Below are 27,692 nucleotides of genomic sequence, written 5' to 3'. Positions count from 1 at the left end.
CCAGAAGAGGACATTAGATTCCACTACAGATGGTTGTGAGCCACCATGTGGTTTCTGGGAATTGAACTCAGGTCCTCAGGAAGAACAGTTAGTGCTTTAAACCACTGAGCCATCTCTCCAGGCCCCATGCTCGTCTCTTCTTAATCACTACCATTTCCTTAGCTCCAGCTAACCAGTGTCAGTTGTCCCACTAAGCGCTTCTATTTTTCACTCTAAAACCAGAGCCACGTGGTCAAAGCTACCGTGTTCTGATTCTTGCTAGTGCTGGAACATGGCCCTCCTTATTCTATTACCAGCTTTCTGTTTTCCAGTTCCCTCACTGCCTAAGCTTGGTTGTCCCGGAACTTGCTCTGTAGACTGACTTTGAATTCAGAGATCTCCATGGCTCTGTCTTCTGTAATGCTGGGATTAAAGGCCTCTACCACCGTTTCTGGACTTAAGCTTTTCTTCACCTAGAACCTGCTTTGTCCCAGGCTAGAGATCTGTTTGACTTTGTCTCCTGGGATTTAAAGGTATATATCATCATGCCTGGATCTAAACTTAGCTGGACAGGATCTTGCCCCAAAATTCTTTAAAACTGTTATCTCCAAGAACATAGGATTCAATTCTGTTTCACTTTGTGGTTCCCCTTTAAGATTCAAGCCATATATTTTATATTTTTCCTTTCTCTGATTGCTACGCTTGTTTAAAATGCTCTTCACGAGGGGTTGGGGATTTAGCTCAGTGGTAGAGCGCTTGCCTAGGAAGCACAAGGCCCTGGGTTCGGTCCCCAGCTCCGAAAAAAAAGAAAAAAAAAATGCTCTTCACGAGACTTAACCAGAGAACAAAGTCTCTGCTGGGCTCTTTTCAGACTTTGTTGATTCAATTAGTATAAATCTCTTTACCTTAGCCTCAGGCAGACACATCCCACTGCTTTCCATATCCAAAGTTCCCAAACCCACATTGTTCCAAACACATGGTCAGGCCTATCACAGCAATACCCCAGGCCCTGGCACCAACTTCTGTCTTTGGGTTTTACTGCTGTGAACCAGGACAAAAACAGCTGTCATAGGGACGTCATTTAATTGGGGCTGGCTTACGGGTTCAGAGGTTCAGTTCATTATCATCAAGGTGGGAGCATCAGCATCCAGGCAGGCATGGTGCAGGAGGAACTGAGGATTCCACATCTTCATCTGAAGGCTGCTAGCAGAATATTCCCTTCCAGGCAGCTAGGATGAGGGTCCCAAAGCCCACACCCTGTGACACACCTGCTACAACAAGGCCACAGCTCCTAGTAGTGCCACTTCCTGGCCCAAGCATACATCACAGTGTGTTTAGTCAGCTCACTTGTGTTGACTTGCAGAAGCCAGCTCTCTCTTTCTACTAAGAGGGTTCTGGGGATCAAACTCAGGTCCTCAGACTTGAAAGTAAATGCCTTTCCTTTCTGAGCTATCTTGGCTTGTATTTCATGTGCTCATATTTTTCTTTAGGGTAGAAAATGTTGTTAGCGCAAATAAATCGGGATTCTCAGGGAATGACAGAATTTCCTGGAGGAGGAATGGAGGCTCAGCATGTCACTCTGTGCCTGACAGAGGCAGTTACCGTGGCAGGTAAGCAGTCTTCCTTCAAAGAATCATGTAGGTTTCAATTAAAGATCTTGGTTATTGTTGTTGTTACTTTTTAAAAGAATCCCATACATGTATCCAGTGTGTCTTGATGACATCCAGACCCCTCCCATTCTCTGACATTTTCTATTTGGCTAGATAATTTTTTTGGTAAATTCTTTTTAAAGAAAAAGATTCTACTTGAGTGTCTTCAAGAATTAAACAACTTGCTTTTTCCCTAATTTTCATTTTATAGAAAAGAGTTTAATGTCATTAACATGCATATCTATAGGTGTCTTAATGACTTTGTTTTATCATAGATGGTGACAATTTAGAGAATATGGAAGGTGTGAGTTTACAAGCTGTCACTCTTGCCGATGGCTCTACTGCTTACATACAGCATAATTCTAAAGGTTAGTGTCTCACGTGTGGCCAAGTGGTTAGTGCCAGTGCCTCAGCCCCTTACCAACTAGACTTTCACTTCAGTCTCCTGGAAATGCTGTGTTGCATATGATTCTTGAAGTCTTAAGTTTTGCTTTGATAATTTTGGGCTGCCCTTTGAAATAGCTGGAAGATACTGTGGGACTTAAAGGGACGGGGAGTAAGACATTTGTTGCTTCTTTTACTCTCCATTGTGATTTAATGTGTTTATAAACATGCAAAGAGACATCACTTTTTTGTTTTGCTTTATTTTGTTGATTTTCTTAAAATGGCGTCGTCTCTGAATTGGTGTTTACTTTGCTTCAAGAAATAGTCCAGTTCTGGGCTGGAGAGATGGCTCAGTGGTTAAGAGCACCTGACTGCTCTTCCAGAGGTCCTGAGTTCAATTCCCAGCAACCACATGGTGGCTCACAACCATCTGTAAAGAGATCCGATGCCCTCTTCTGGTGTGGATGAAGACAGCTACAGTGTACTTATATATAATAAATGAATAAATTTAAAAAAAAGTTAAAAAACTTCTTTATATGGAAAATTGACATCTATGTACATATATATGTAGGCTAAGATATACATAGCCCGTAGGCCTGAGAATGCCAGCTGGATTCACCTACACTGGCTGATGTGTGCTCAGCTCCATGTTCAGGGTCATCGGTACTGAGTGGTTCTGAGAGGTGCACAGAGGTTCGATGCATGTAGCTTACTGTGATGAGCCACTCTTCCTCTTGAATTTATCTGATTGAAAATTGGAGGGAGGAAGGATGGCTGAGGGAGGATTTTCTGCTTTCTGTAGGATCACTGGATGTGATATTGAATTGCCTCAGAACATTGAGGGAAGAAACAAGATGAACATGAGCTTAAGTAGTGTATGTTTTTATAGTTGATATCATTTTGAAATTGTATAAAGTTTTAGATTTTGTTTGCTGCTAAATTATTGGCTTCAATGTTTTGTTCTAGATGGGAGACTCATTGATGGCCAGGTCATTCAATTGGAAGATGGTTCTGCTGCCTATGTTCAACATGTCCCCATACCTAAAAGTAGTAAGTATTTAAGACACAGCAGCAGGCATGGTGGCACTTGCCCTCGGTCCCAGCACTCAGTGCAGTCAGGTCTAGGTCTGTGTCTCTGTCTGTGTCTCTGTCTGCATAGTGAGGCCCATGCAACGAGACCATTTGTTTTTTATTTTCTTTTATTAAAAAAAAAAAAAAAAAAAAAAAAGAAACTCCTCTGATTTTCCAATCTCGGAGTTTGCGGTCTCAGCTGGTTCTTACCTCATAAACTTGCTCTGGTTTCTGGTCTTCCTCTGAAAAGATGAGTCAGTAGAAACCAAACAGAGCATCAGACTTATCCAGGTCTCCTCCAAAGGGACTGGAGAAGACCTTGCTGGGCCGGGCTCAGGAGGTTAGCAGACAGCAGACTTAAGGAGCTGTGGCTCTCGCTGGAGCTGAACCCCACCCCACTCTCTTCTTCTTCCTTTCTTCTTTAACTCTCTTCATCCCTGGCATATATTCCTAAAATGAGCCTCACAACTCCCCTTTCCTTGAAATACTTTTTCAAAGCAGCTTTCCTAAGCTTATTACTTAAGTGTCCCGTGACTCTTAAAATAGATATATGTGTTAATCGGCCTCTGTTGCTGCCATGTGAGTTAACTGGAACGGACTGTGGTAAGGGATCTAAATGTAAGCTTTGCTCTGGAGCAGGGGACAGTTTGCGGCTGGAGGATGGGCAGGCAGTGCAGCTGGAAGACGGAACCACTGCGTTTATCCACCACACTTCGAAAGGTACGATAGCTTTGTGAATGTAAATAACACAAGGAAGGGGGGTTGTGGGAAATAAGAACAGTCTTTGCGTCTGGAGTGTTGTTGACATGGGAAACAATTGTATACTTGTTGAAGCACAAGGCATCAGGTTAGAACATCATGGAAGGAAAACTTTGTGGCTATTTGAGCTGTCCAGTTAAACACAACAAACAGCGCGAATTTTGGTGTTTGAATACCAGGAGCTAGCATGAGTCTAAATTATGGTTTCTCTGTTTGTACTAAAAATGAGTTTGTTAAATGTTAAATGTGGACGCTTTTTTCTTAATGTTCCTAAGGAAAGTGACTTTAATGTCCCAGACCTCAGGTTCCTATGTATACAGAAAAGGTGGTAAATTCTGACTCACACTATTTTTGTAGAGATTAAATGAATATAAGACATGTAGTCAATTCTAGATATGGGGGCTTAAACCTGTAGTCCGAGGATTTGGGAGGCAGCGACAGGAAGATCACTGCAACTTTGAAGTTAGCCTTACCTCCACAGTGAACAGCATCAGGACACCTTAGGCTACAGGCAACATCTTTCCCATCCTTTTATCCTGAGGTGATGTCTGTCTTTGATGGTGAAGTTTGTGTTTTAGATTCAGCAGAAGGATGGTTCTTGGTTTGGTTTGGGGAGCGGGGAGGTTGATTTTTTTTTTTCTTTTCTTTCTTTTTTTTTTTTTTTTTTTTAATTTTATTTATTTATTATATATAAGTACACACTGTAGCTGTCTTCAGACCACCCAGAAGAGGGCTTACGATTTCTTTATAGTGGGTTGTGAGCTACCTTGTGGTTTCTGGGAATTGAACTCATAACCTCTGGAAGAGCAGTCGGGTGCTCTTAACCGCTGAGCCATCTCTCCAGCCCTTTTTTTTTTTTTTTTTTGAGACAGGGTTTCTCTGCTTAGCTCTGGCTGTCCTGGAACTCGCTCTGTAGGCCAGGCTGGCCTTGAACACAAGAGATCTGCCTACCTCTGCCTCCCAAATGCCAGGATTAAAGGTGTACACCATCACTACCTGGCTATATGACTTTATTAAAAATATATTCTAGTTGTGTTTTCATAGTCTTAAGACATTCTTTCCTATCTTCTTTAAGGCCCATGGACATGTTCAAGATTGTTATCTTTAAGTCTTTGTCCCATGCTTCAGCTTAATTGCATCTCTCACAGTCTGTTGCAGCAAGGCGACTGGCTTAGCTATATTTGCATTTTTGTGCTGAATCTGGGCTTCTGGAGTTGTGGTATTGGATGTTTTTGGGTTAGATATTGGTGTTGTAGATGTGCTTTGGGGTCCCTGGTAGGGAGCACTTCTGCAGTGCTAGTACTTTTTGGGTCAGTTACACAAAGGGATGGAGATGTTCTAGGAGGGAAGTCTGAGACAGGCCATGGGAAGAGCTACACGGGGCTAGGGTGTGTGCCAAGAGGCAGAGTCCCTAGGAAATAAAGATAGGATGCAAGGAGGGCCTCCTGCTTGCAGTCTACGTCAGAAGGAAGACTAAGTCTTGAGAGATCAGAATCAGGGCAGGAAGGACAATAATAAAATCACTACCTGCATCCCAGCCCATTGTGGTCACTGTGGGCTCATGGTAGAAAGTCTTTCTGTAGATTGGTGACTGACCCAAAGGAATGGCGGTGAACTCTAAGGGAAGGCCGAGAGGGTTGGTGGACTAATATGCTTTTACTATGATGCCTTTTTCTTCCTCCCTCAGATAGTTATGACCAGAGCTCCCTTCAGGCCGTCCAGTTGGAAGACGGTACAACAGCGTATATCCACCATGCAGTGCAAGTCCCACAGTCTGACACTATCTTGGCAATCCAGGCTGATGGCACAGTGGCGGGGCTGCACACGGGAGATGCCACGATTGACCCCGATACCATTAGTGCTTTGGAGCAGTATGCAGCAAAGGTACGGCACTGTGCAGCTGCAGTCCCAGCCTCTGGACTGGAGTGCGTCTCAGCTGGCAGAGTTTACTGAGCTCGAAGCTCTAGTCGCTACTGGCACTGTACAAATCATTTAGGAGGTAGAACGGGAAGGTCAGAAGTTCATTGTTTGAACTCGACCTCTGGAAGAACAGTCAGTGCTCTTAACCGCTGAGCCATCTCACCAGCCCAGGGGATAACATTTGAAAAGTAAATAAATCTTTTTAAAAAAGAAAAGAAAAAAGTGAAGGAAAGCCTTGAATTTTACATAAAAACCACTAGTTTTTGAGGTACTCATGAGGGTGCATGCCTGTTGGCCCAGCTACTTAAGACACTGAGTGAAGATCTCTCAAGTCTAGGAGTTTAGGACTCTACTTGGAGCATATAATAAAACCTCATCTTAAAAGAGAGAGAGAAATAGGGAGGATTCTTGAATTTTTTTACCCTGCCCTAAAAATATACCTCATATAATTAGAAGCTTGGGTGGGGAGTGGGACTTGGAGGTATGGCTGTAATCCCAGCATTATGGATGTGGAGGCAGAGCGATCAGGGATTCAGGGTCAGCCTTGACTGTGCTTTGAGTTCAGGACCTACTGCACCACATGAGAGCCTATCTCGTGTACATACCCCAATTTGGAGAACCTAGTAGTATGGTTCAGTATTACAGTGCTTGTGTATAAAACTTGGGGCCTTGAGTTCAATACCTAGCACCATGATAATAAATAGTGCTTTGTTACTTTTTAATTTGGGAGAATTTTTAAAATACACAACAATAGTAATAATAAATCTGCATCTCACCCAGCCTAAAACATTATCAAAATACCGGACTGGGGCCTGAGGAATAGCTCGTTTGTATAATATTTATCTAATGTGTGTGAGGTCTTAGATTCAGTCCCTAGCACTGCAAATAAATAATAAAACCTTTTAAAGTTTGCTTTTTTTCTTTAGGTGTCTATTGATGGTAGTGAAGGTGTGACAAGTACAGGACTGATTGGAGAAAATGAGCAAGAGAAAAAAATGCAGGTATGTAAAACCAAGTCTTATTTGTTTTAAGGTTTTTTGTTTTGTTTTTTAATTTTTAAAGTGTGTGTGTGCAAGTATATGTGTGCATGCCTGGATGTTCAGGTGTATGTGTGCATGCCTGGCATGTGGATGTTCAGGTGTATGTGTACAAGTATATGTGTGCATGCCTGGATGTTCAGGTGTATACCTATGCATGCCTGGATGTTCAGGTGTATGTGTGCATGCCTGGATGTTCAGGTGTATGTGTGCATGCCTGGATGTTCAGGTGTGTTCATGTGCATGCCTGGATGTTCAGGTGTATGTGTGCATGCATGTGTGCATGCCTGGATGTTCAGGTGTATGTGTGCATGCCTGGATGTTCAGGTATATGTGTGCATGCCTGATGTTGGTATGTGTGCATGCCTGGATGTTCAGGTGTATGTGTGCATGCCTGGATGTTCAGGTGTATGTGTGCATGCCTGGATGTTCAGGTGTATGTGTGCATGCCTGGATGTTCAGGTGTATGTGTGCATGCCTGGATGTTCAGGTGTGTTCGTGTGCATGCCTGGATGTTCAGGTGTATGTGTGCATGCATGTGTGTATGCCTAGATGTTCAGGTGTACGTGTGCATGCCTGGATGTCCAGGTGCGTCCTGTGTGCAGGTGAATACTGGCATCCCATGTAGGCCAGAGGCATGTGATGCGCCGTGAGGTTGGAATTAAAAGCAGTTATGAATTGCTGATATGGTGCTAGGAATCAAACTTGGTCCTCTGGTACACAGCAAGGTGTCTTAACCTCTGGGTCATCTTTCTGTAAATCCATTTGCAACTTTTATGGTTTTAGAAATTTCTGTGTTTGATTTGTTTTGTTGGCAGTATTTAGGATTAAACAAGATCCAACCCTTGCTTGGTGTTATAATTTCTGAAATAGATAGAAATCTTCAAGAGCATAGGTCAAGTGTCATTGTTTACATTTGTATGATGTTGATCCATAAAATGACCCTCTATTGAGTTGAAGTGTAGACTAAGATCACATGGGGATTCACGGGGATTCAATTGACCTGACACTTTCTCTACCATTGTCTTTGAAGTTAAAAATACATTTAAAATTATTTTAAGGTTCCATTTCCTTTTTAAAGAAAGTATAACTATTGAGATGGACCCCTTGAGTATATCAGGAAATAGCCATGTACAATGAAAATTTTGTTGATTTTAGATATCTTAGGTAGACTCTTACTGTAGAGCTCAGCCTGGCCTTAAGCTCATGATACTTCTGCCTTAGCCCCCCAAGGATTGGGGTTTTAGGTAGTGCCATGGCACAGATACGTGTAGATAGAGGTTTGCTAAGTGGCAGTACATCTGTGAGGTCAAAGGGCAATCTTGCAGAACACTGACTTTTGAAGCCTTAAAACAGAGAGAATCTCCCTAACTTGAAGGAAGTCCCTAGCTTCCTAGACTCTTAGCATCAGGATGCTCTGAGCTATAGCTCTTGATATGGCTTTGTCTTTCTTATTGTGAAAATTGTAATTTCATCTGTTGTATTTTATATGAGTGCCTTATGTCTTATTTTGTTTTTGTCCAGATCGTCTTACAAGGACATGCTACGAGAGTAACTCCTAAATCTCAACAGAGTGGAGAAAAGGCGTTTCGGTGTAAATATGATGGATGTGGGAAACTGTATACAACAGCTCACCATCTTAAGGTACAGGAACGGTGTAGGACTCTACATACTAATGGCAGACACTAACTGCCAGACATCCCTGTTCACTCCATTCAGAAGATACTGACACTCACACCAACTACACAAGAACCTGGACAAACTCAACAACTGTCGGTTCTCTAAGAGCTTGGATGCTTTATCACTGTATCCCAAATTCCAGCATGTTCCTTAGCAGATAGTTTACATTAAATTTAATACAGTTCCATTTCAGTTACAGAACATACCTTTTTGTTTTTGTTTTTGGAGATTGTGTTTCTCTTTATAACCCTGACTGTTCTGGAACTCACTCTGTAGGTCAGGCTGGCTTTGAACTCAGAGATCTGCCTCCTAAGTGCTGGGATTAAAGGTCTGCGCCACCACCGCCACCGCCTGGTCTGTCTTTGGTTTTGTGAGACAGCATCTCACTATGTAGTTCAGACTGACCTTAAACTCACCGAGTAGCTCAGTTGGCCTTAGATTTGGATCCTTCCTTTTCTGCCTCTTACTTTCTATGGTTGTCGGTACATGGCACTATACCCATTGACATTTTATTAATTGGAGGGGGGTTGTTTTTAAGGTATATGCTACTACACCCAGCCTCAATGTTTTTATTTTAATTGCAACAAAACACAATAGAGTATGCCATGACTATTAACACATAGCTCAGATTTAATGAGTAGCTTACCTTGTATCAGGAAGTATATTTGGAACAGTGGCCTTAGAGCATACTTCCTTTATTTATCAATGTGTAATCTAAACATGTCGAGTGACCTCTTGGAACCCCATTTTCCCTAATCTATAAAACTGGTCATCTCTGGGCTCGAGAGATGGTTTAGTGGTTAAGAGCACTGGCTGTAGGCCCTGGGTCAGCTCTGCCACAGGTTGCTTAGAGAGGTGGCCCTGAGTGAGTTTGACTGTGCTTACCCTCATCTGCCTTGGAGGGTGCTGGGCTGTAGGAAAGCACTAAGGCACCACTCTAGGGGAGGGAAAGTGCAGTCTGAGGTGTGGAAAGCTGGAACTGGCTCTTGGACATCCAGGCTCTGCTGGGAATCACAAAAGAGCAGAGAACAGAGTCAGGAGCCCGAGGGCTGAGGACAGCATCTAAGCCAGGGGTGAGCTCCGACTTGTCCAAGCAGAGATGACAGTCCTTGGCTTGGTGGATACAGGCTTGGTGGTGATTGTGGCTAGGAGTGCAGAGAGACCTTCTACAGGACATTAGGCTGCAGCTCTGTAGGGAAGGCCGTCTCCATGGCTCCCCACCCTGGATCTTGATGAAAAGAAGCAGTCCATGGTTCTGAACAGTTTATTGTCATGGTGGGAAGTAGATGCATAAAACCATACCCTCCTTCTCAGGGTGGGCCTGAGATTAAATGCCTTTTTCATGGAGGAGTGTCTGGGATGGGAAGCTTGCTGGCTACGCCCTCTGGGCCTCTAGGTACCTCATTAGCATGGAGAACTCTGCTTTGAGCCTGTGTGGCTATAGGAAAGATTTCTTTTATGTGAGAAGCTTGCCACAGGAGTCTGGCAAGGAGCTGGGAGTCACCTAAGCCTCAGATGTGTACCTACCGCTTCTCTGGGTCTCAACCTGCTCTGTCTTGCCCAACTTCCTTACATGGTTTAATGTCACACAACTCTTCTTCCAGAGGACCCAGGTTCAATTTCCAGCATCTACATGGCATCTTACAAACTATGTAGAACTCTTAAGATCTCACACCATTTCACAGACATACATGCAGGCAAAACACCAATATGCACATAAAATAAAAATAATTTAAAAAATCTAGTTACCTCAGGTTGGGGATGTCACGCACATAGTAGAGTACTTGCCTGGCCCCGGGTTCACTATCTAGCACAATATAACCTGGTCATGGTGGGATAGGCCCTTTGTCCATGCACAAGACTTGGAGGCAGATGTCCTTGAAGTGAGCTGTCCTCACTACAAAACCATCCTGGGACACACGAGACTCTGTCAATAACATAACATCCCCTTACAGAATGGTGTGGAAATTAGGTAATACTGTTCAAATAAAGTTCTAAAAAGAATGGACCCATTAAAGGTTCAGGGAGTGTTGGCCATTGACATGAGTCCTCAAGTGTCATAGCGTACCTCACTTTACAGACAGGAACTTCAGGCTTAGAAAGGTAGATGCAGGGGCTGCAGAGATGGCTCAGTGGTTAAGAGCGCTGACTGCTCTTCCAGACGTCCTGAGTTCAAATCCCAGCAACCACATGGTAGCTTACGTCAGATCTGCAGTGGGATCTGATGCCTTCTTCTGGTGTGTGTGAAGACAGCGACAGTGTATTTACACACATGAAATAAATAAATCTTTAAAGAGAGGTAGGTGCAGAGCTGGAGATGTAGCTCAGTTAGTAGGGTGCTGTGTAGCGGATCTGTGGCCCTCCACGAACCCTGTGGAAATGCACACCTATAACCTCAGCACCTCCCTCTTGGGAGGAGGAAAGGATCAAGAGCTCAAGGTCATCCTTGGCTACATAGAGAGTTGGGTGAGCCTGGGACTCATGACACTTCAGCTCAGATAGAGAGAGAGAGACAGACAGAGACAGAGACAGACAGTGGCGGGCAGGTGCCCAAAGCCACTCCTATCGGCAGAGTGTAGCCTTGCTTCAGATGCATGGCTTTTTAGCATGCCACAGTTCACTTTGGGAAGCCTGTCCCTGTGCTGCCTTCCTCATTGTCATTTTGCATGTGTCCTAGGAGCTCCTGTGACCACTCTGAAAGCACTCAGACAATCCTGTTCCTTATTTTAAAAAAGCCCTTGTTGCTTTGTAACATTTGAGTCTGCTTCAAAAATTATTGTCCTATAGTTTTTGTAGAAAGGTTGCCTTTTATTTTATTTTAAAATATACAGCAGGACTAGTGATAGAGCTCAGTAATAGTTACTGCATCTCATTTAATCCCCAGTATGGTAAAAGAGAAAGGGGGAGAACCAGATCCATTTACTTCACTAGTAGAGGGGAGAAGTAGATTTATCTTGAACGTCTTGCTTACAGAACATGTAAAGGAAACAATTGTGCTTGTTTCCTAACAGGTCCATGAGCGCTCACACACAGGAGACCGGCCTTATCAGTGTGAGCATTCAGGCTGTGGGAAAGCATTTGCAACAGGTAAAAACAAATTTTCTTTACTTCTTAGTTTCAGTAGGATTGCCCAGAGGAAGCCAGAGGCAGGAACTGACCCCTTCCATTTTCTGAGTCCAAAAAAGCACGTGATCAGGGTTTTAGCCTTGCATTTGTTTTTATTTGTATGTATGTATGCCTGCATGACTTTATGTGCACCATGTATGTGCAGGTGCCCTTATAAGCCCAAAGAGGTGATTATTAGATCCCCTGGAACTGGACGTAAAGGCAGTTGTGAACCAGCTGGTGTGGGTACTGGGACCCACACTCATGTCCTGTGCTTGAGACTTCGAACTTCTGAGCTATCCAGCCAGCCCCTTCAGTCTCTTATTAACTGCCTCCTGCTGGCTCTGAACCCTCTTCTGTATTACTGTTTTTCTCCAAAGATGTAGCTGTGTCTTCGTATTTGGTATTCCTCATATCTTCCTCTGTTTTCTTCTATCAGGAAAAATAAAAGCCACAATTTTAAAAGCTGGGCGTGACAGTATATGATTTTAACTCCAGCACTGGGGAGGCAGAGGCAGGCAAATGTCTTATGAATTTGAGGCCAGCCTGGAACCTAGTATGGCAGTAAAACTGCCATGTCCCGTGCCCCCCCCCATAAAAAATTGATTAAAAATATAACTAAAACAGGCCTAGGGAGCCACAAAGAATTAAGCCTTCTGTTGCTGGGGTGCTGAACTCAGGACCTCTGTAAGAGCAAGAGTGCTAAACCACGGAGGTATCTCTCAAACCCCACCCTTTTAAATACTGGGTATTTTTGTTGTTTGTTTTTTGAGGAAATGTCTTGCACTACATTCCACACTGGTCTCAAATTGATGTCAGTCTTTCTGTTTCCGCTCCCCCGTAAACTGGGAGTACTGGCGTCAGCTAACTTGCCTTGTATGTTCTTCACAACCATCCTGTTATGTCTGCCAGTATTTTATCCTCCCTACTTAGTTTATGTTTCCATAGGTAATATCCAAAAAGACGTGTACAGGAGTATTACATAGATACATTGTCTTCTTAATTTTCTTAAAGGTTATGGATTAAAAAGTCATTTCAGAACTCATACTGGAGAAAAGCCATATCGGTGTTCAGAAGATAATTGTACAAAATCTTTCAAAACTTCAGGAGACCTACAGAAGCACATCAGAACCCATACAGGTACCAGTGCAAACAGAATGCCCTAATTAGACCAGCAATACTTTCCGTACCTTGTGATTCCTGGGTCTAGCCTAGCCTGGCTGACCTTGGATTTGGGATACTTTTGCATCAGCCCTTTCAGTTCTGGGATTTCAGGCTAGTACTATCAGGCTAGGCCAGGAATGCCTTTTACTTTATTATTATTTTTAATAATGTATTTAATTTTATTTTATGTGCATTGGTATGAGGGTATCTGTACCCTAGAACCAAAGTTACATACAGATAGTCGTTAGCTGTCATGTGGTTGCTGGGAATTGAATCAGAGTCCTGGAAGAGCATGAAGTGCTCTTAATCACTGAGCTATCTCTCCAGCCTCAGGCTTGGAATTCTTAATCTGAGGGAAAGAATGGAGTTCTGAGAAAGGTGAAAGGAGTCATTATCAGTCATTAAATCCCTAAAATTCCATCCAGTTTGCTGTTTGTGTGTGTGTACTTCTGTCCAAGTTGAAGACTCATAAATATGCTCAGTAGCTCTAGATGACCAACCCTCTCAGTTTCAAAGGTTACCTGAGCACCAAGGTTATTATCCTAGGATTACACATTTAATAAGTAGCAAAACTGAGAACAGACCTTAAGGTACAGGATCCCTCTTCTGCTGGTAAAGAAAATGTCTGAGGTCAGATATGGTAATCACAGACAAGAAGCAGGCAGATCTCTGAGTTTGACACCAGCTTGGGCTACAGAGCCGAGGGCTGCACAGAGGAAGAGAGACAGAGAGGCAGAGGCAGAGAGGGCGAGGTTGATTCTGTCTCCCATTTTGTGTGTGTGTGTGTGTGTGTGTGTGTGTGTGTGTGTGTGTGTGTGTGTGTGTGTGTGTATAAGTTCAGCAGATTTTTTTTTTTTTGAGCTGGGGACCAAACCCAGGGCCTTGCGCTTGCTAGGCAAGTGCTCTACCGCTGAGCTAAATCCCCAACCCCATTCAGCAGATATTTTGATGAATTCTGCTGTGGGGGCACAAGATTAAAGAAAAAGCAAAAATTTTTTTTATTGTATTTGTTATTATGGGCTCACACACTACACTGTGTGTGTGGACATCAGAAGACAGCTTACAGAACTTTGTTCTTTCTCACTTTCTACCTTGTGGTTTCCAGAAATACAACTCAACCTGTTAGTAGGGTTGGTCACGGGGGCTTTAAGCTACCAAGCTATCTCACTGGACCCAGATATTATTTTTCTCTGTGGTATTATAGAATAAATAAAATAGGAAATCAGCTCTGGGACTCCTATGGTTCATACTTAATCCTTTTTTAAAATAAAATTTCATTGCACTTACTTTTTTTTTTTTTTCCGGAGCTGGGGACCGAACCCAGGGCCTTGCGCTCGCTAGGCAAGCACTCTACCACTGAGCTAAATCCCCAACCCCTGCACTTACTTTTGTACATGCATGCGTATGTGTGCACCATGGCACATGATAGGGTTAGGAAGTTTTTCTGGAGTTGATTCTTCACTTCTAACTTTAGGTTCCAGGGATCCAGCTCCATTGGGTTGGCTTGGCAGCAAGCATTTATCCCCACTAAGCCATCTTATTGAACCTCAGTTCTATTCCTGTTTTTCTTTTATCTTCCTCTGACATTTTGGTGCATGCTTTTCTCAGCTCCATTTTTTATGTGCCTACTTGATGATTCTGTCTTCCAAAGTCACAGACACTGATGAATGTTGAATGCCAAGTTTTGAGCAGAAGATTCTCTCTTCAGAAACACGACCGTGCTTAGAAGGGAAACTGAGGGCAGCCAGCAGGCTGCAGATGGGGTGGGACCCTGTGATGAGACATTTGACAGAGCCAAGTGACATTTCCATCTCTGTGTATCTCTTTTTGTTTTTGTTTTTTTTTTTCCCACTGTTTAATTTATTCCCTTTTGTATCTTTAGGAGAAAGGCCCTTTAAATGTCCTATTGAAGGCTGCGGTCGGTCCTTTACAACGTCAAATATCAGAAAAGTACACATTAGGACACACACAGGAGAAAGACCTTACTACTGCACAGAACCAGGATGCGGGAGGGCGTTTGCCAGCGCAACTAATTATAAAAACCATGTGAGGATACACACAGGTAATGACTGCCTCTGTCTTGCCCTGTCTTTCAAGGCCTGGGCTATTCTCTTCCTTCCAGCTCACATGATGAGAGGAAGCTAAGCAGCTTCAAACTTCGATGAGCTCACCTTCGGTGGAGCACGCCTTTAGTCCCAGCACTGGGAAGGCAGAGCCACAGGCAGGTGTGTAACTGCCTCAGTGCCTGCAAGAGTAAGGGTCTCTTTTTGATTCCAGAACTATAGAAAGAAAGAGAGAGAAAGAAAGAGAGAAAGCAAGCAGACAGGGAGGGAAAGATTCAGAATATAAAACAGTACATTTATTTATATAATGCTGATCAAGTGCTCAGGTGAGTCAATACAGCCATCAGGAGGGAGCTCAAGCTTGTGAAGGAGGAATGCTCTGAGCATCAGAATACCAGCACTAGGCAGCTGGAAAAGCAGGATCAGAAGTTCAAGGTCATCTTCAGCAATATAATGAAGGTGAGGCCAGCCATAGGTGGGCATTTAAAAACAAAGGGGAAAAAAAGGCTTACAGTGAAAGTGTTCCCTTTTACTGTTTGGTGCCACCTAGTGGTGGTTTTTGCTGCAGCCTAAATAGCAGTTGGGCTGATATTCCAAGTTATAATTGACAGCCATTTTCCTGTTTAGAAAATCACCTGCCTCAGACAGTGGTGGCACCACACATCTTGGGAGGCAGAGGCAGATGGATCTTTGAGTTCAAGATAAGCAAGTTCTAGGACAGCCAGACCTACACAGAGAAACCCTGTCTCAAAAAAAAAGAAAGAAAAAAAATCACCTGCCAAGTTTTTATAAAGTTTAATTTATTTATTTTTTTTTACTTACTCACTTTATATCCCAGTCACTGCCCCTTTCCCACTGTCATTCCTGTCAGAGAAGGAGGCTTCTCTGAGTGGGTACTCCCCGCACCCCATATCCCTTCCCAACCTGGCACTTCAAATCTCTTCAAGGCTAGGCAAGACAGCCCATATACATGCACTCGAACACTAGTAAGTGAACATAATTGTTTAAAGGTTACAAACAAGAGCTAGAGAGATGCCTTAGTAGTTAAAAGCTGCTCTTTCAGAAGACCCAGACATGGGGTTGGGGATTTAGCTCAGTGGTAGAGCACTTGCCTAGCAAGTGCAAGGCCCTGGGTTCAGTCCTCAGCTCTGGAAAAAAAAAACAAAAACAAAAACAGAAGACCCAGACTTGGTTCCCAGCACCCACATGGAGGCTAAAAACCATGAGTAATTCCACTTCCAGAGAAAAAGATTCTCTTTTCCTGCCTCTTTGGGCACTGCACACAATTGGTATATGGTCCTATATGTAGGATAAGCACCCATACACATAAATTAAATAACTAGCTGGGTGTGGTGCCGCATACTTTTACTGCCAGCATTTAGGAGGAGAGGTTAGAGGATCCGCAAAGTGGAGGCCAGCCGGCTCTATGTACTATGTTCTATGACAGCCAGGGCTACACAGAAAAACTGTCTCAAACAAACAAACAAAATCCTTTGTTGTTAGTTTTTATTTATAAAGGGCTGAAGAGATAGTCAAGAGCAACTTCCTGCAGAGGACCTGAGTTTGGTTCCCAACACTCACACATCCTATCAGGTGGCTCACAGCTGCCTGTAACTCTATCTCAAGGGGATGTGACGCCCTCTTCTGGCTTCTTTGGGCACCTGCACTCATGTGCACACACCTATACAGGGACACACATGTATACGTAATTTTTTCTTAATTTACAAGGAGAGTTAAAGATTAGTTTGTAACTCTTCCTGATACCTAGCCCCAAACTGAAAGCGTTGGTTAAATGCTATAGTACCAGACACTGTGATGGCTACAGAGCCACCTCCCTTGATACACACTTATCATACAAGTCATACAAACACTAGAGTACCGGATACTGTGATGGGCTGCCTCCCTTGATAAACACTTGCTGTACAAGCATTCAAGCGCCCATAGAAAAAGCTGAGCACAGCAAAATGTACCTGTTGCCCTATCTTTGGGGAGGCAGTGACAGGAGGTCAGCCAATCTGGTCAAACCAGCGAGCTTCAGGTTCAGTAATAGTTGGAGTCAGGCCTGGTGTTGCATGTATTTAATCACTGTAATCCATACTGGCTTGGGACAGACACTGCCTCTGCCTCCCGAGTGCTGGGATTATGGTTGTGTGCCACATGCCCTTATGTATATGAGGGAAAGGGTGTGCACAGGAGTGTAGTGTCATTTAGACCAGAAAACAGTATTGGGTCTTCTGGAAATGAACTTACAGTTGGTTTTAAGCCACCTTTTGTGGGTGTTGACAACTGAACTCTTGTCCTCTGAAAAGAAGCAAGCACTCTGAACCACTGAACCATCTCTCCAGCTACTCAGACTACTTTTGAGCCAAGTTAAAACCATAAGGGATTTTTTCTTATGTGCTATTTCATCTTTGGATGAAAAGGGACACCTCACACACACTCCCCTGTACTAGGGTCGAGTTCTGCACCATGCATGCTGAGCGAGTGCTCTGCCACTGCGCTATGGTGACAGATGGTTTGCCTGTCTGTTTTTACAGCTGTGGAGTAACCGTCTACCTGTTTAAAAACTGACCTTATTGTGTGTCTTCTTTATTTAGGAGAAAAGCCATATGTCTGTACAGTTCCTGGGTGTGACAAACGGTTTACAGAATATTCCAGTTTGTATAAACATCATGTCGTTCACACTCACTCGAAACCATACAACTGTAACCACTGTGGGAAAACATACAAACAGATCTCCACACTGGCCATGCACAAACGGACAGCCCACAATGACACAGAGCCCATTGAGGAGGAGCAGGAAGCCTTCTTCGAGCCTCCCCCAGGTAAGTGCTTTAACAATTCTATCTGTTTAGCATTGGAAAATCAGTTATGAGCATATAACCCAAGCTGTCTTCTCTAAACCTTCAGTTTCATTCATATAATCATGCCAGCCTGATTCTCACAGTGCTCTGAATTGTAGAAGAGGGGGAACTTAGCATCTTCTGGGAGAGCAGAGAACGCTTCCTGAAGAAATGTTGTGTTCTTGGAAAGATTATGAAGGCGGATGGGAGTGAAGGAGGCAAAGAAGGAATGCCTGGGGGGAGGGAAGGGAAGAAGGGGACTTGGAGATAAAAGGAAGGTTTGGCACATGGGGAAGCCTGAGCGATCGATCTACGAGAGGAGAGCATGTTGGACACCCTGGAGAAAGCCTGGCCAGTTCTGCCTGGGAAAAGCGAAGACTTCTTTTCTCATTTTCAGCACCCGAAAGAAATGTTCAGAAATATTTAAGTTAAAAAAAAAAAAGTTGTTCGTAGAGAAGTACCATCTGCTCAAGTGTATCTAGTGCGAGCTTGCTCCCTAGCCAAAACCCTTTAAGCAGTCTCACGCCCAGGGGCATACAAAATTCATCCCTTTCTTTCACCACCCTCCCTCAGAGTCTTACTGTAGCCCAGGCTAGCCCTGAATTGCAAATAGTTTTCCTGCTACAGTCTCCCAAATGTTGGGCTTATAGGCATGAGCAACTGCACCTAGGTAAAGAGTAGAAGTCTCCATTTCACTGGGAGGCGTAAGTCCTGAAGACATCGTACAGTGTTGACTACATACGGGTGTTGAGAACATACTTCATAATTGGAAGTTGCTAACAAGAAAGAAACTAAGATATAACTGCTAAATCCTTTTAATTAGAAAAAAAAATGGGGATTGGGAGATGACACATTGTTAAAGTGCTGTGCAAGCAGCAGCTGTGAGGACCAGAGTTAGGATCTCCAGAACCCACACAAATGCCTATTGGAATTTCACCAGTAATTCCAGTCTTAGGATTCAGAGGTGGTCTCCCTGAGCATGCTGGCTGGCTAGACTAGCTGTATCAGTGAGCTCTGGGCTCAACTGAGAGACCCTGCCTTGATGAATAATATGGAAAGCTATCAAGGGAGACTCCTCATGTTAACTCCCAGCCTCTGCGTGTACATGCATGCACATCACACACATGGGAAGAAGCAGGCTTTAATAATGTCAGATGTAATTTATAAGACATACAGCATGTCTTTCCAAGCTTCTTTAGTCTCCTCCTTATATGTCGATAGACATAAGAAGTTTTTCCATTCTGTAAAATAGCCTGTAATAGAATATATTTGAGAAGCTATGATTGGCCAGGCAGTAGTGGTATATGCCTTCATCCTAGCATTTATGAGGCAGAAGCAGGCCAGCCTGGGCTACAAAGTGAGTTCCAGGACAGCCAGGGCTACAATGAGGAACCCTGGGAGAAAAGAAAAAAACAAAACAAAAGCCAAACTATGATTACTTTTCAAAAAAAATACAAATTTTGGGGTTGGGGATTTAGCTCAGTGGTAGAGCACTTGCCTAGGAAGCGCAAGGCCCTGGGTTCAGTCCCCAGCTCCGAAAAAAAGAACTTAAAAAAAAAAAAAAAAACAAATTTATGCTTTTTCTGACATGATCTCTGGGTTTGTAACCTTTGGGAATAATGGTGTATAGAAAACTATGAAAAGAAAAGGTAAGAACATTACACCTCAGTGACTGTTGCCATCTGAACACACAACAGTTACATTTGACACTGAAATCCTTCATATACTAATTCTTAGATTTAGTATGTACAATATTAAGATTTTCTTTAAAGAGGGAAAGTTTCCCTTTCTTCCTTGCTCCATGGGAGCTGACAAGTGTTGAGAGGAGAGAGAGGTCAGTGATCTCCCAGTCAGTCACCTGCTCTAGTAGTTCTGCTGCTGAAACCTTCATTCACTCGCTGGTTCTTTGTGGAAGAAAAAAAGTGCCTGAGCTAGATGGAGTCCTGTTTAGTCACTGCGTAAATGATTAACCTCAGCACAAATAGTCATTACATTGCATAGCCATTGCACAGTCTTTACACGGTGATGTCACTGTGTACTGATAGATTGCTGTCAGTCACGTGTGTAAAAGATTGAGTAGGTCAGTAGATTGTGCGTACAGGCCATTCTGGTTTGTGGTTAATGTTTATAGACTCTTATTACCTTCATGGGTCTCAAGTGACTTCAGGAGCTTGATAATGACTTGCCTTGCCAAGAGGGCAAATCTCTCTGTATTTAATTCTTCCCCTCTGTGTCCCCTGCACATATGTGCACAGTATCACATAACCATCACACCCAAGGGTAAAGGAGAGGCCTCCCAGATCAGAACACTGAAGTGGATGGAGGGTTGGGTCGGGTTGGGTTGCTGTGGTTTGATTTGGCCCAGCCTAGCAGACGTGAAGATGGACTGTGAAGAAGAGGTTCTGAGACTGTTCAGGGTTTCCCAGTATAAAAACAGGGTTTTGCTTTCTTTTGGGTTTTTTTGTTTGTTTGGTTGGTTGGTTTTGGTTTTGGGATTTTTTTTTTTTCTTTGAGACAAGGTTTTATACAACCTGGATTGCCCTTGAACTGCCTGTGTAGCCAAGGCTGCCCTTGAACTGCCTGTGTAGCCAAGGCTGCCCTTGAACTGCCTGTGTAGCCAAGGCTGCCCTTGAACTACTTCTACTTCCCAAGTGCTAGAATGACAGGCATCCGTGGCCAGGCCTAGCTCTCAGTTCAGTTTTCTGTTTCATATTTAAAATCTCTAATGTTGTCTTAATAGGTCGGTTGGCTGGTCAAGTAAATCATTCATTTGTTTTAAACAGGTCAAGGTGATGATGTTCTTAAAGGGTCCCAGATCACATATGTTACAGGTGTAGAAGGAGAGGACATCGTATCTACACAAGTAGCCACAGTAACCCAGTCTGGGTTGAGTCAACAAGTCACACTCATATCGCAGGATGGGACTCAACACGTAAGTACCTGCTAATGGCCAAGGAGGTGAAATATATTTCTGAATTGAAAGACAGGCTGGGTCCTCATGGAGGAAACTCTTGAGTAGCAAAGCATGAGATTTGGACTTAAGCTTCCAGGCCAGTGATCCTCAACCTTCCTAATGCCGTGACCCTTTTTTTTTTTTTTTTTTGTTTTTTTTTTCGGTCTGGGGACCGATCCCAGGGCCTTGCGCTTCCTAGGCAAGTGCTCTACCCTTGAGCTAAATCCCCAACCCCAAGCCGTGACCCTTTAATACAGCTCCTCGTGCTGTGGTGACCCCTACCCATAATGTGATTTTTGTTGTTCCTTCATAACTGTAATTTTGCTGGTTTTGAATTGTAATGTAAATATCTGTGTTTTCTAATAGTTTTAGGCAACCCCTGTGAAAGCTCGTCCCCAAAGGGAAGGGGTCACAACCTCTCAGCAGTGTTAGATCTCCCACAGACCTTCCATGGTCTGCTGAAAAGAACTGTCTGAAGTAATAACAGTAGAGGACATTTTCATCCATGTAGGGTTGTAGGCCTTGGGGAGGTGGTACTCGGAGCTTTTGTGCACACTGCTGCCCCCTGCTGGGAGGGTGCTGGACTGTAGGGAAGCACAGAGACATGTGCAGGTGGGAAAGTGCAGTCTGAGAGGTAGGAATGCAGGAGCTGGGGGTGGGGGGTACAGTCCTTGGCATGGCAGCTACTGGCTTGGTGTAGTTGTAGCTGGGAGGGCAGAGAAGCCTTCTACAGGAGATTAGCTCTGTAGAAGGCTTTCTTCATGGCTTCCCACAGCAGATCTTGATGAAAAGAGGCAGACCATGGTTCTAAACAGTTTACTGTCGTGGTAGAAATGGATGCATAAAACATACCCCCCTTCTCAGGGTGTGCCTGAGATTAAATACCTTTTGCATGGAGGAGTGTCTGGGAACGCCCTCTGGGCCTCTAGGTACCTCATTAGCATGGAGAACTCTGCTTTGGGCCTACTCAACCACAGGTCAAGTCTCTTTCAAGTCAGGAGTCTGTCAAGCTGCTGGGAGTCACCTAAGCCTCAGGTGTGTGCCTGCCAAGGCTCCCGTTCTCTACCTGTCCTACCTTACCAAACTTCCTGGTATGGTTTTACATCCATAGAATCCAAATGGCATTAGTTGGTGTGGCTCAAAGGTGGAGTGACAAAGATCAGGACCCCAAGGAGATTGTGAGCTTCAAAAGTACTGTCTGGGCTGGAGAGCTGGTACAGTAGTTAAGAGCACTGACTACTCTTCCAGGGATCCTAAGTTCAATTCCCAGAACTCACATGCTGGCTTATAACTGCCTATAGTGGAATGTGATGTCATCTCCTGGTGTGCAGACATGTATATGTAGACAAAATGCTCTACGTAAGAAAATAATTTTTAACGTTAATGGGTCTGGCTAGGTGTGGTGGTGAATGACTTTAATCCCAGCATTCCTGAGGCAGGCAAGTCTCAGTGAGTCCCAGCCCAGCCTGTTCTACATGGCATGGTGGGACCCTGTCCCAGACAAGCAGGTAACAGGTCCAGGTGAGCATAGCAGGGAAGGGCCAGGCCTTGGCAGCTAATTACCTCCAGGGGTGAGGATGAGAAATCAGCAGAGCCTGACTGAGGTGGTGAGGACATGTGACATCATCCTGGGAAGCAAGTTAGGGAATGCTTGTAAAATTCACATATTGGAGCAGTTTTCCTTACCAGAAGCCATAGGTGTTTAGCTGGTTTCATCGAGTCCGGTTGATTCAGTAGGAATCTCTAAATTCTCTGAGGAAGAGTAGTGGAATTGGTTATTCTCTGAGAGCTCGACGTGGCATTGTTTGTAGGTGCCAATAACCTAAAAGAACTTAGCGTTCATGTGATTTTGAAGTGTTTACTAGAGTTGTTTTGGTTTTGGTAAAAAGGGAGAGAGAAAGGCACCTGGACTATGGGGGTATCTCTACCCTCCTGTGTTCTGTCTCCCATGGGAACCTTCTTCCTGCCCATCTGTATTAGAACTTGCTTCCTAGAGTCAGTATACTTTTGGGTTTGTGTGTGTGTGTGTGTGTGTGTGTGTGTGTGTGTGTGTGTGTGTGTGTGTTTGATTTGGTTTGGTGACTTTTGACACAAGGTAGCCACCCTGACCTAGACTAATGTGTAAACCAGGACTTGAACTTAGGGAAATCCTCCTGCCTCACTCCCCAAGGTCTGAGGTTACAGGTGTGTGCTAACACACTCCACCTTTCTTTCTTTTCATAATTTTTCTTTTTAAAACAGTTTCATGTACCTCAGGCCGGCCTGGAATTCTCTCACACACACACCCCTGTCTCAGTTCTTTGAAACAGGGCTTTTGGTATTTCGAGGCAGTAGTGGTTGGCATGTCAGATGCAGAGTTGAGGTGATAGAATGATGGAAGATACGTTTTAAAAGTCTGTAAAAAAGTTGAAAGGTGAAGTACACACAGGAAATCTGGAAAAAAGGGAACAGATTTAAGCAAGGTGAGAGTGCAAGGTGTCAAGGTAGAGATGGCTGGAGAAGGAAGAGTTAGGCCCAAGACCCCTGAAGATACGAGATTACAGCAGAAATGGGGGAGTAGTGGCTGGCAGTTGTATCCCCAGTAAGCAGGAGACTGAGGCAAGAGGATTACTGCGGTGTTCCAGGCCAGTCTGGGAAACAGAAAGACCCTGTCTAAAACACATACAAAAACCCACTAGACATAGACTTGTCTGGTGAATGAAAGATTATATTCCATTACAAAGTTTATTTGCTCCTACAGAGGAAGCTTATGTGAGGATTAGGCTCTGTCCTTAGTTAAGATTGCCAAATGTAATGAAATATTGACTGGTTTGTAAAATGCACCGTATTTGCAGGTCAACATATCTCAAGCCGACATGCAGGCCATTGGCAACACCATCACCATGGTAACACAGGATGGCACACCCATCACAGTCCCCACTCACGATGCAGTCATCTCCTCAGCAGGAACACATTCTGTTGCTATGGTCACCGCTGAGGGCACAGAAGGACAGCAGGTAATTGTTTTTGTTCACTGTTGGTCAACACATTCAGCAATGTCAAAACTTGCTCAGAAGCTGGGCAGTACATTCTTATTTGGGAATGTGAACTTCAGGCTGACTTCCAGTTTTATAACTTCTTTAGCCAATTAGTCTGTGGTGTTATTTTTTCTCCATCTGTAAATAGTTACAGATGTTATAGTTACATCAGCACCATAACGTTCACAGGAGGATGAAATGAGTAATTGGAGAAGCAACTCAGTGGTTAAGAGTGGGTGCTGCTGCTCTTCCAGAGGACCCAAGTTCTCAGCACCCACAATAAGCAACTTACAACTGCCTGTGATCTAGCGGCCTTCACACATACATAGCATGTACTTCCACAAACACAAACACATTAGAAGTAAATTTAACACACACACGTACAGCTAGACATGCAGGTGCAGGCCCTTAGTCCTAGCACTTTGGGAGGCAGAGGCAAGCAGATCTCTTGAGTTTGAGACCAGCCTGGTGTACACACCAATTTCTAGGCCAGCCAGGGATTCTCTGCCCCTTACTACCCTCTTAACTCCCCTCCCCATACCCCGAATAAACTATTCTATACTTAAAAGAACAAACAAACAAAAAAAGCAAATAAACAAAACCACCACCAAAAAAGGGCTGGAGAGAGAGCTCAGTGGTTAAAAACACTGGCTGTTGGTCCAGGGGACCTGGCTCAAGACCCAGCACCCACATGGCAACTAATAACATCTGTGACTCAGTTCCAGGGATTCTGATGCCCTCTTCTGGCCTCCTTCCCCACCTGGTGCACAAGGAGTGCACAGACACACATGCAGGCAAAACAGCCACACGTAAAATAAAAATAATAGAATTTTAAGCTGTAACTGCAGCTGGGTTAACCTATCTAGTTACAGGCTTCAGGGTACACTACCGAGATCCATGAGTCTCAGGTGGGGACTGTGTCTAAGGAGACAATGCCATTGATCTGTAATGCCACCTGTCCTTCCAGGCTCTCAGTTAGATGGGAGTCTAATTGTCTAATTGACCCATACTCAGGAGTAAGCAAGCATGTATGGTGTGCATTAGTTGACATTTGTAACTTTCTCAGCATCTACTTAGGGTAACAGAACCTCAAGGGCCTCTTCTCCTGAGAGTTAGGCATGACAGATCCATTTTCCAGTGTCTTGTAACTGTTTTGCCATTGGCTCGCTTCATGATAGTAGTTAAGGCTCTCTGAGCCTTAACTTCCTCAAATGAGAGTACAGCCTAGAAAGTGCATGCGCCCTTTCCCAACAGTAAGTGAGGCCTATACATCTCTGTACCCAACACAAGATGGACTTTAATCTCTTTGAATTATGGATATAATTATTCATGTGTTTTGTTTATTTTGCTTCACTTAAGGTTGCAATTGTAGCTCAAGACCTGGCAGCATTCCATGCGGCCTCTTCAGAAATGGGACACCAGCCACATAGCCATCATTTAGTAACTACAGAAACCAGACCTCTGACCTTAGTGGCAACATCCAATGGCACCCAGATTGCAGTTCAGGTGAGTACAGATTAGGTGAACAGCAGCGGTGCTGGCAACTCTGGGTCTTACGTAGCTGTTCTGTGTTTATACCATGTGCAGAACCATCCAGGTGCCTAAATTAATATAGTACATGTAAGACAGTCACTGTGGTGGAGGTGATCTCAAAAAGACCAGAAGCTGGGAGGAGGGATGGGACGGGGGGTTTCCGGAGGGGAAAACGGGGAAGGGGATAACATTTGAAATGTAAATAAAGGAAACATTTAATAAAGGAAACCAAAAAGCCCAGAAGCTGGGCAGTGGTGGCATGCACCTTTAACCCCAGCACTCAGGATGCAGAGGCAGGGTGAGGGCGATCTCAGTGAGTTCAGGACAGCCAGGCTATATAGAGAGAACCTTCCTCAGACAAGCAAAACAAACCACCACCCTGGGCCAGGCGTGTAGCTCGGTAGAGTGCTTGTTTAGAAGGCCCTGAGCTCTGTCCCCAGCACCACAGAAGCCAGGCCTGTTGGACAGACCTATAATCTGAACATCAAGAGGTGAAGGCAGGAAGAACAGAAGTTGAGGTCATTTGCCTAAGCTACATGAGACCTTACTCAAAACATAAACTGACATGGTTCTTTTCCACCCTTGCCTGGCATATTCTTGGAGAACTTACACCAAAAGAAAAAATTGTTAGACATGTACCTTTTTATGTACCCAGACAGCCATCTTCACCATCAAGATGGAATCTAAGGAGACAGGTTTCTATAAAGCACGAGGGAGCTACTCCTTGGAGGAGAACCTTCTGTATAAAACTGAGACGTGTTAGAAAACACAGAAAGAGCATTTGCTGGGGAAGGCCCTCCTAGTACACAGTAGAGAACATAAAATCCCACATGCCAGATGCAGATACCCTCTGTAGAGGGGAGGTGGTGTCTCCTTATGTTTACTGGATGGACATTGGTTAGTTCTCCTTAGTGCCTGGGTATAGCAGTGAGCTGCTGAGGAGCCACTCATTGGCTGTGACTTCGCATGTGAACTTGCAAGTCTGCCATCTAACAACTATCTGGCATTAGCCAGGTTAGGGCTTTGGATTATTCATGTTTGATGTGTGTGTTCTGGTTTCAGCTTGGAGAGCAGCCATCTCTGGAAGAAGCTATTAGAATAGCATCTAGGATCCAGCAAGGAGAGACGCCAGGGTTGGATGATTAGTACTCAGAACCACAGAGCAATAAAGCAGGAAGAAGAGCCTTTCATCTCTGCGGCAGAATTCCTGAAGCCCGGCCCGGCAGAGCAGAAGTCCCATTCCTGAAGCACTGGACACATTTTTATGCAAGAGTAGAGAACGTTTTCTTCTTGACACTTTTGTGTACATAGCCCCTGGAATAAATTCCCATGGTGATTCATTGTGTACAAGGAAGAATGAAGTGAGAGCCCTGTGGCAGTTCTTCATGTTTCTCTTGATCACACGGCAGACTTGTGAGGCCACCCGTAAGACCAGCGAGGTCCTAACACAGTCAAGATGAGCTTTTAACTTACTGTGAAAAAGAAAAAAGGCTGTATCTAATGTGCTGAAGGTTCTACATGTGAAACAATCATAACTCCAAAGCCATCACAGAAAATAAAGGATGCAAGCCTTCAGCTGTCCCTCCAGTTAATGTCTGGATTTTTTTGTCCTACTACACACCCATTTTTATTTGTATTTCAAAGTTTGAAGACTTCATTTATAGTCTCCCATCCCTGTAATATAACATTTCTTCAAGCTAAAATGCTGATTATTTTAGCATTACATTGGATTATGTATAAAATTACAAAGTTTGCTTATTTTAAATTAAACATTAAATCCAGTGTTTGAAGCTGGGAATGGTAGCTTGTGCCTGTAATCCCAGCATTAAAGACCTGAGGCAGGAGGCATACATAAATTTGAGACTGGCCTGGACTATGTCGTGAATTCCAGGCTAATCTGAGCTACAGAGTAAATACTTTCTCAAAAACAAAGTATATCTGTTGTTTGGGTTGTTAAAGATTCTATTCAGCCTTCTGATTTTTTGCTACTGTTTTTTATGATAATCAACTATGAGAGTTTCCCACGGGTCTGGCCTAGGCTTATAGTTCTATGGCTGAGAATGGATTTACTCCAAAAAAAACTGGGTTAGTAAGTTGTGTAAATTATTTATTTTTGCTCCTAAGCTTTTGTTTTAAAGCTTATTTACCTTAAAGTTTATTATTGACTTTGAATACAGCAATTTTTAAAACAATACTTTTTGTTTGTTTCATTAACTTGATCTGGTGTTGGGGAATGCTGCACAGGGGTCCACGATGTAACAACATAACACACAGGCCAAGAGTATGTCCTACACAGGCACAGAACAAGCTCTGCTCTATAGATGGCTGTGTCCCACGGGCTTGTGAAAATTTAAGATCTATTGTCTCCAACTTACCCAGGCTTGGCAGTTTTAAAACACAAGGCAGGCCAAGATTGGACAGCCAAGGTGTTATGCCTCCAATAGAGTCCAGGATGGTATGGGTTTTATACCATTATACCTCAGTATCTGGAGTAGAGGTTATCACGGTGACTTGTTTGATAGTTTCTCTTTGCTA

General features: G+C 43.8%; 1 protein-coding gene across 3 annotated transcripts in view; it reads left to right on the top strand.

Moving 5' to 3' along the window:
• Positions 1-27,351, top strand: part of Znf143 (zinc finger protein 143) — a 35,384-nt gene extending 8,033 nt beyond the window's left edge. For 2 of the 3 annotated variants that reach the window (XM_032892918.1, XM_032892919.1), the window contains exons 2-16: positions 1,470-1,589; positions 1,904-1,996; positions 2,979-3,062; positions 3,720-3,803; positions 5,530-5,726; positions 6,689-6,763; positions 8,324-8,443; positions 11,491-11,566; positions 12,599-12,724; positions 14,631-14,810; positions 17,409-17,636; positions 20,438-20,586; positions 23,442-23,603; positions 24,984-25,130; positions 26,220-27,351. In XM_032892918.1, the coding sequence (XP_032748809.1) occupies positions 1,478-1,589; positions 1,904-1,996; positions 2,979-3,062; positions 3,720-3,803; positions 5,530-5,726; positions 6,689-6,763; positions 8,324-8,443; positions 11,491-11,566; positions 12,599-12,724; positions 14,631-14,810; positions 17,409-17,636; positions 20,438-20,586; positions 23,442-23,603; positions 24,984-25,130; positions 26,220-26,303 (1,917 nt within the window). In that variant the 5' untranslated portion in view covers positions 1,470-1,477 and the 3' untranslated portion in view covers positions 26,304-27,351. The remainder of the gene's footprint in view (positions 1-1,469; positions 1,590-1,903; positions 1,997-2,978; positions 3,063-3,719; positions 3,804-5,529; positions 5,727-6,688; positions 6,764-8,323; positions 8,444-11,490; positions 11,567-12,598; positions 12,725-14,630; positions 14,811-17,408; positions 17,637-20,437; positions 20,587-23,441; positions 23,604-24,983; positions 25,131-26,219) is intronic. The other variant, XM_032892920.1, reaches the window with a different exon arrangement.
• Positions 27,352-27,692: the final 341 nt, after the last annotated feature.

The sequence above is a fragment of the Rattus rattus genome, chromosome 2, assembly GCF_011064425.1.
Source record: "Rattus rattus isolate New Zealand chromosome 2, Rrattus_CSIRO_v1, whole genome shotgun sequence".
NCBI lineage: Eukaryota > Metazoa > Chordata > Mammalia > Rodentia > Muridae > Rattus > Rattus rattus.
Note: the sequence above shows the minus strand (reverse complement) of the source record. Positions and strands in the feature narration are given on the sequence as shown.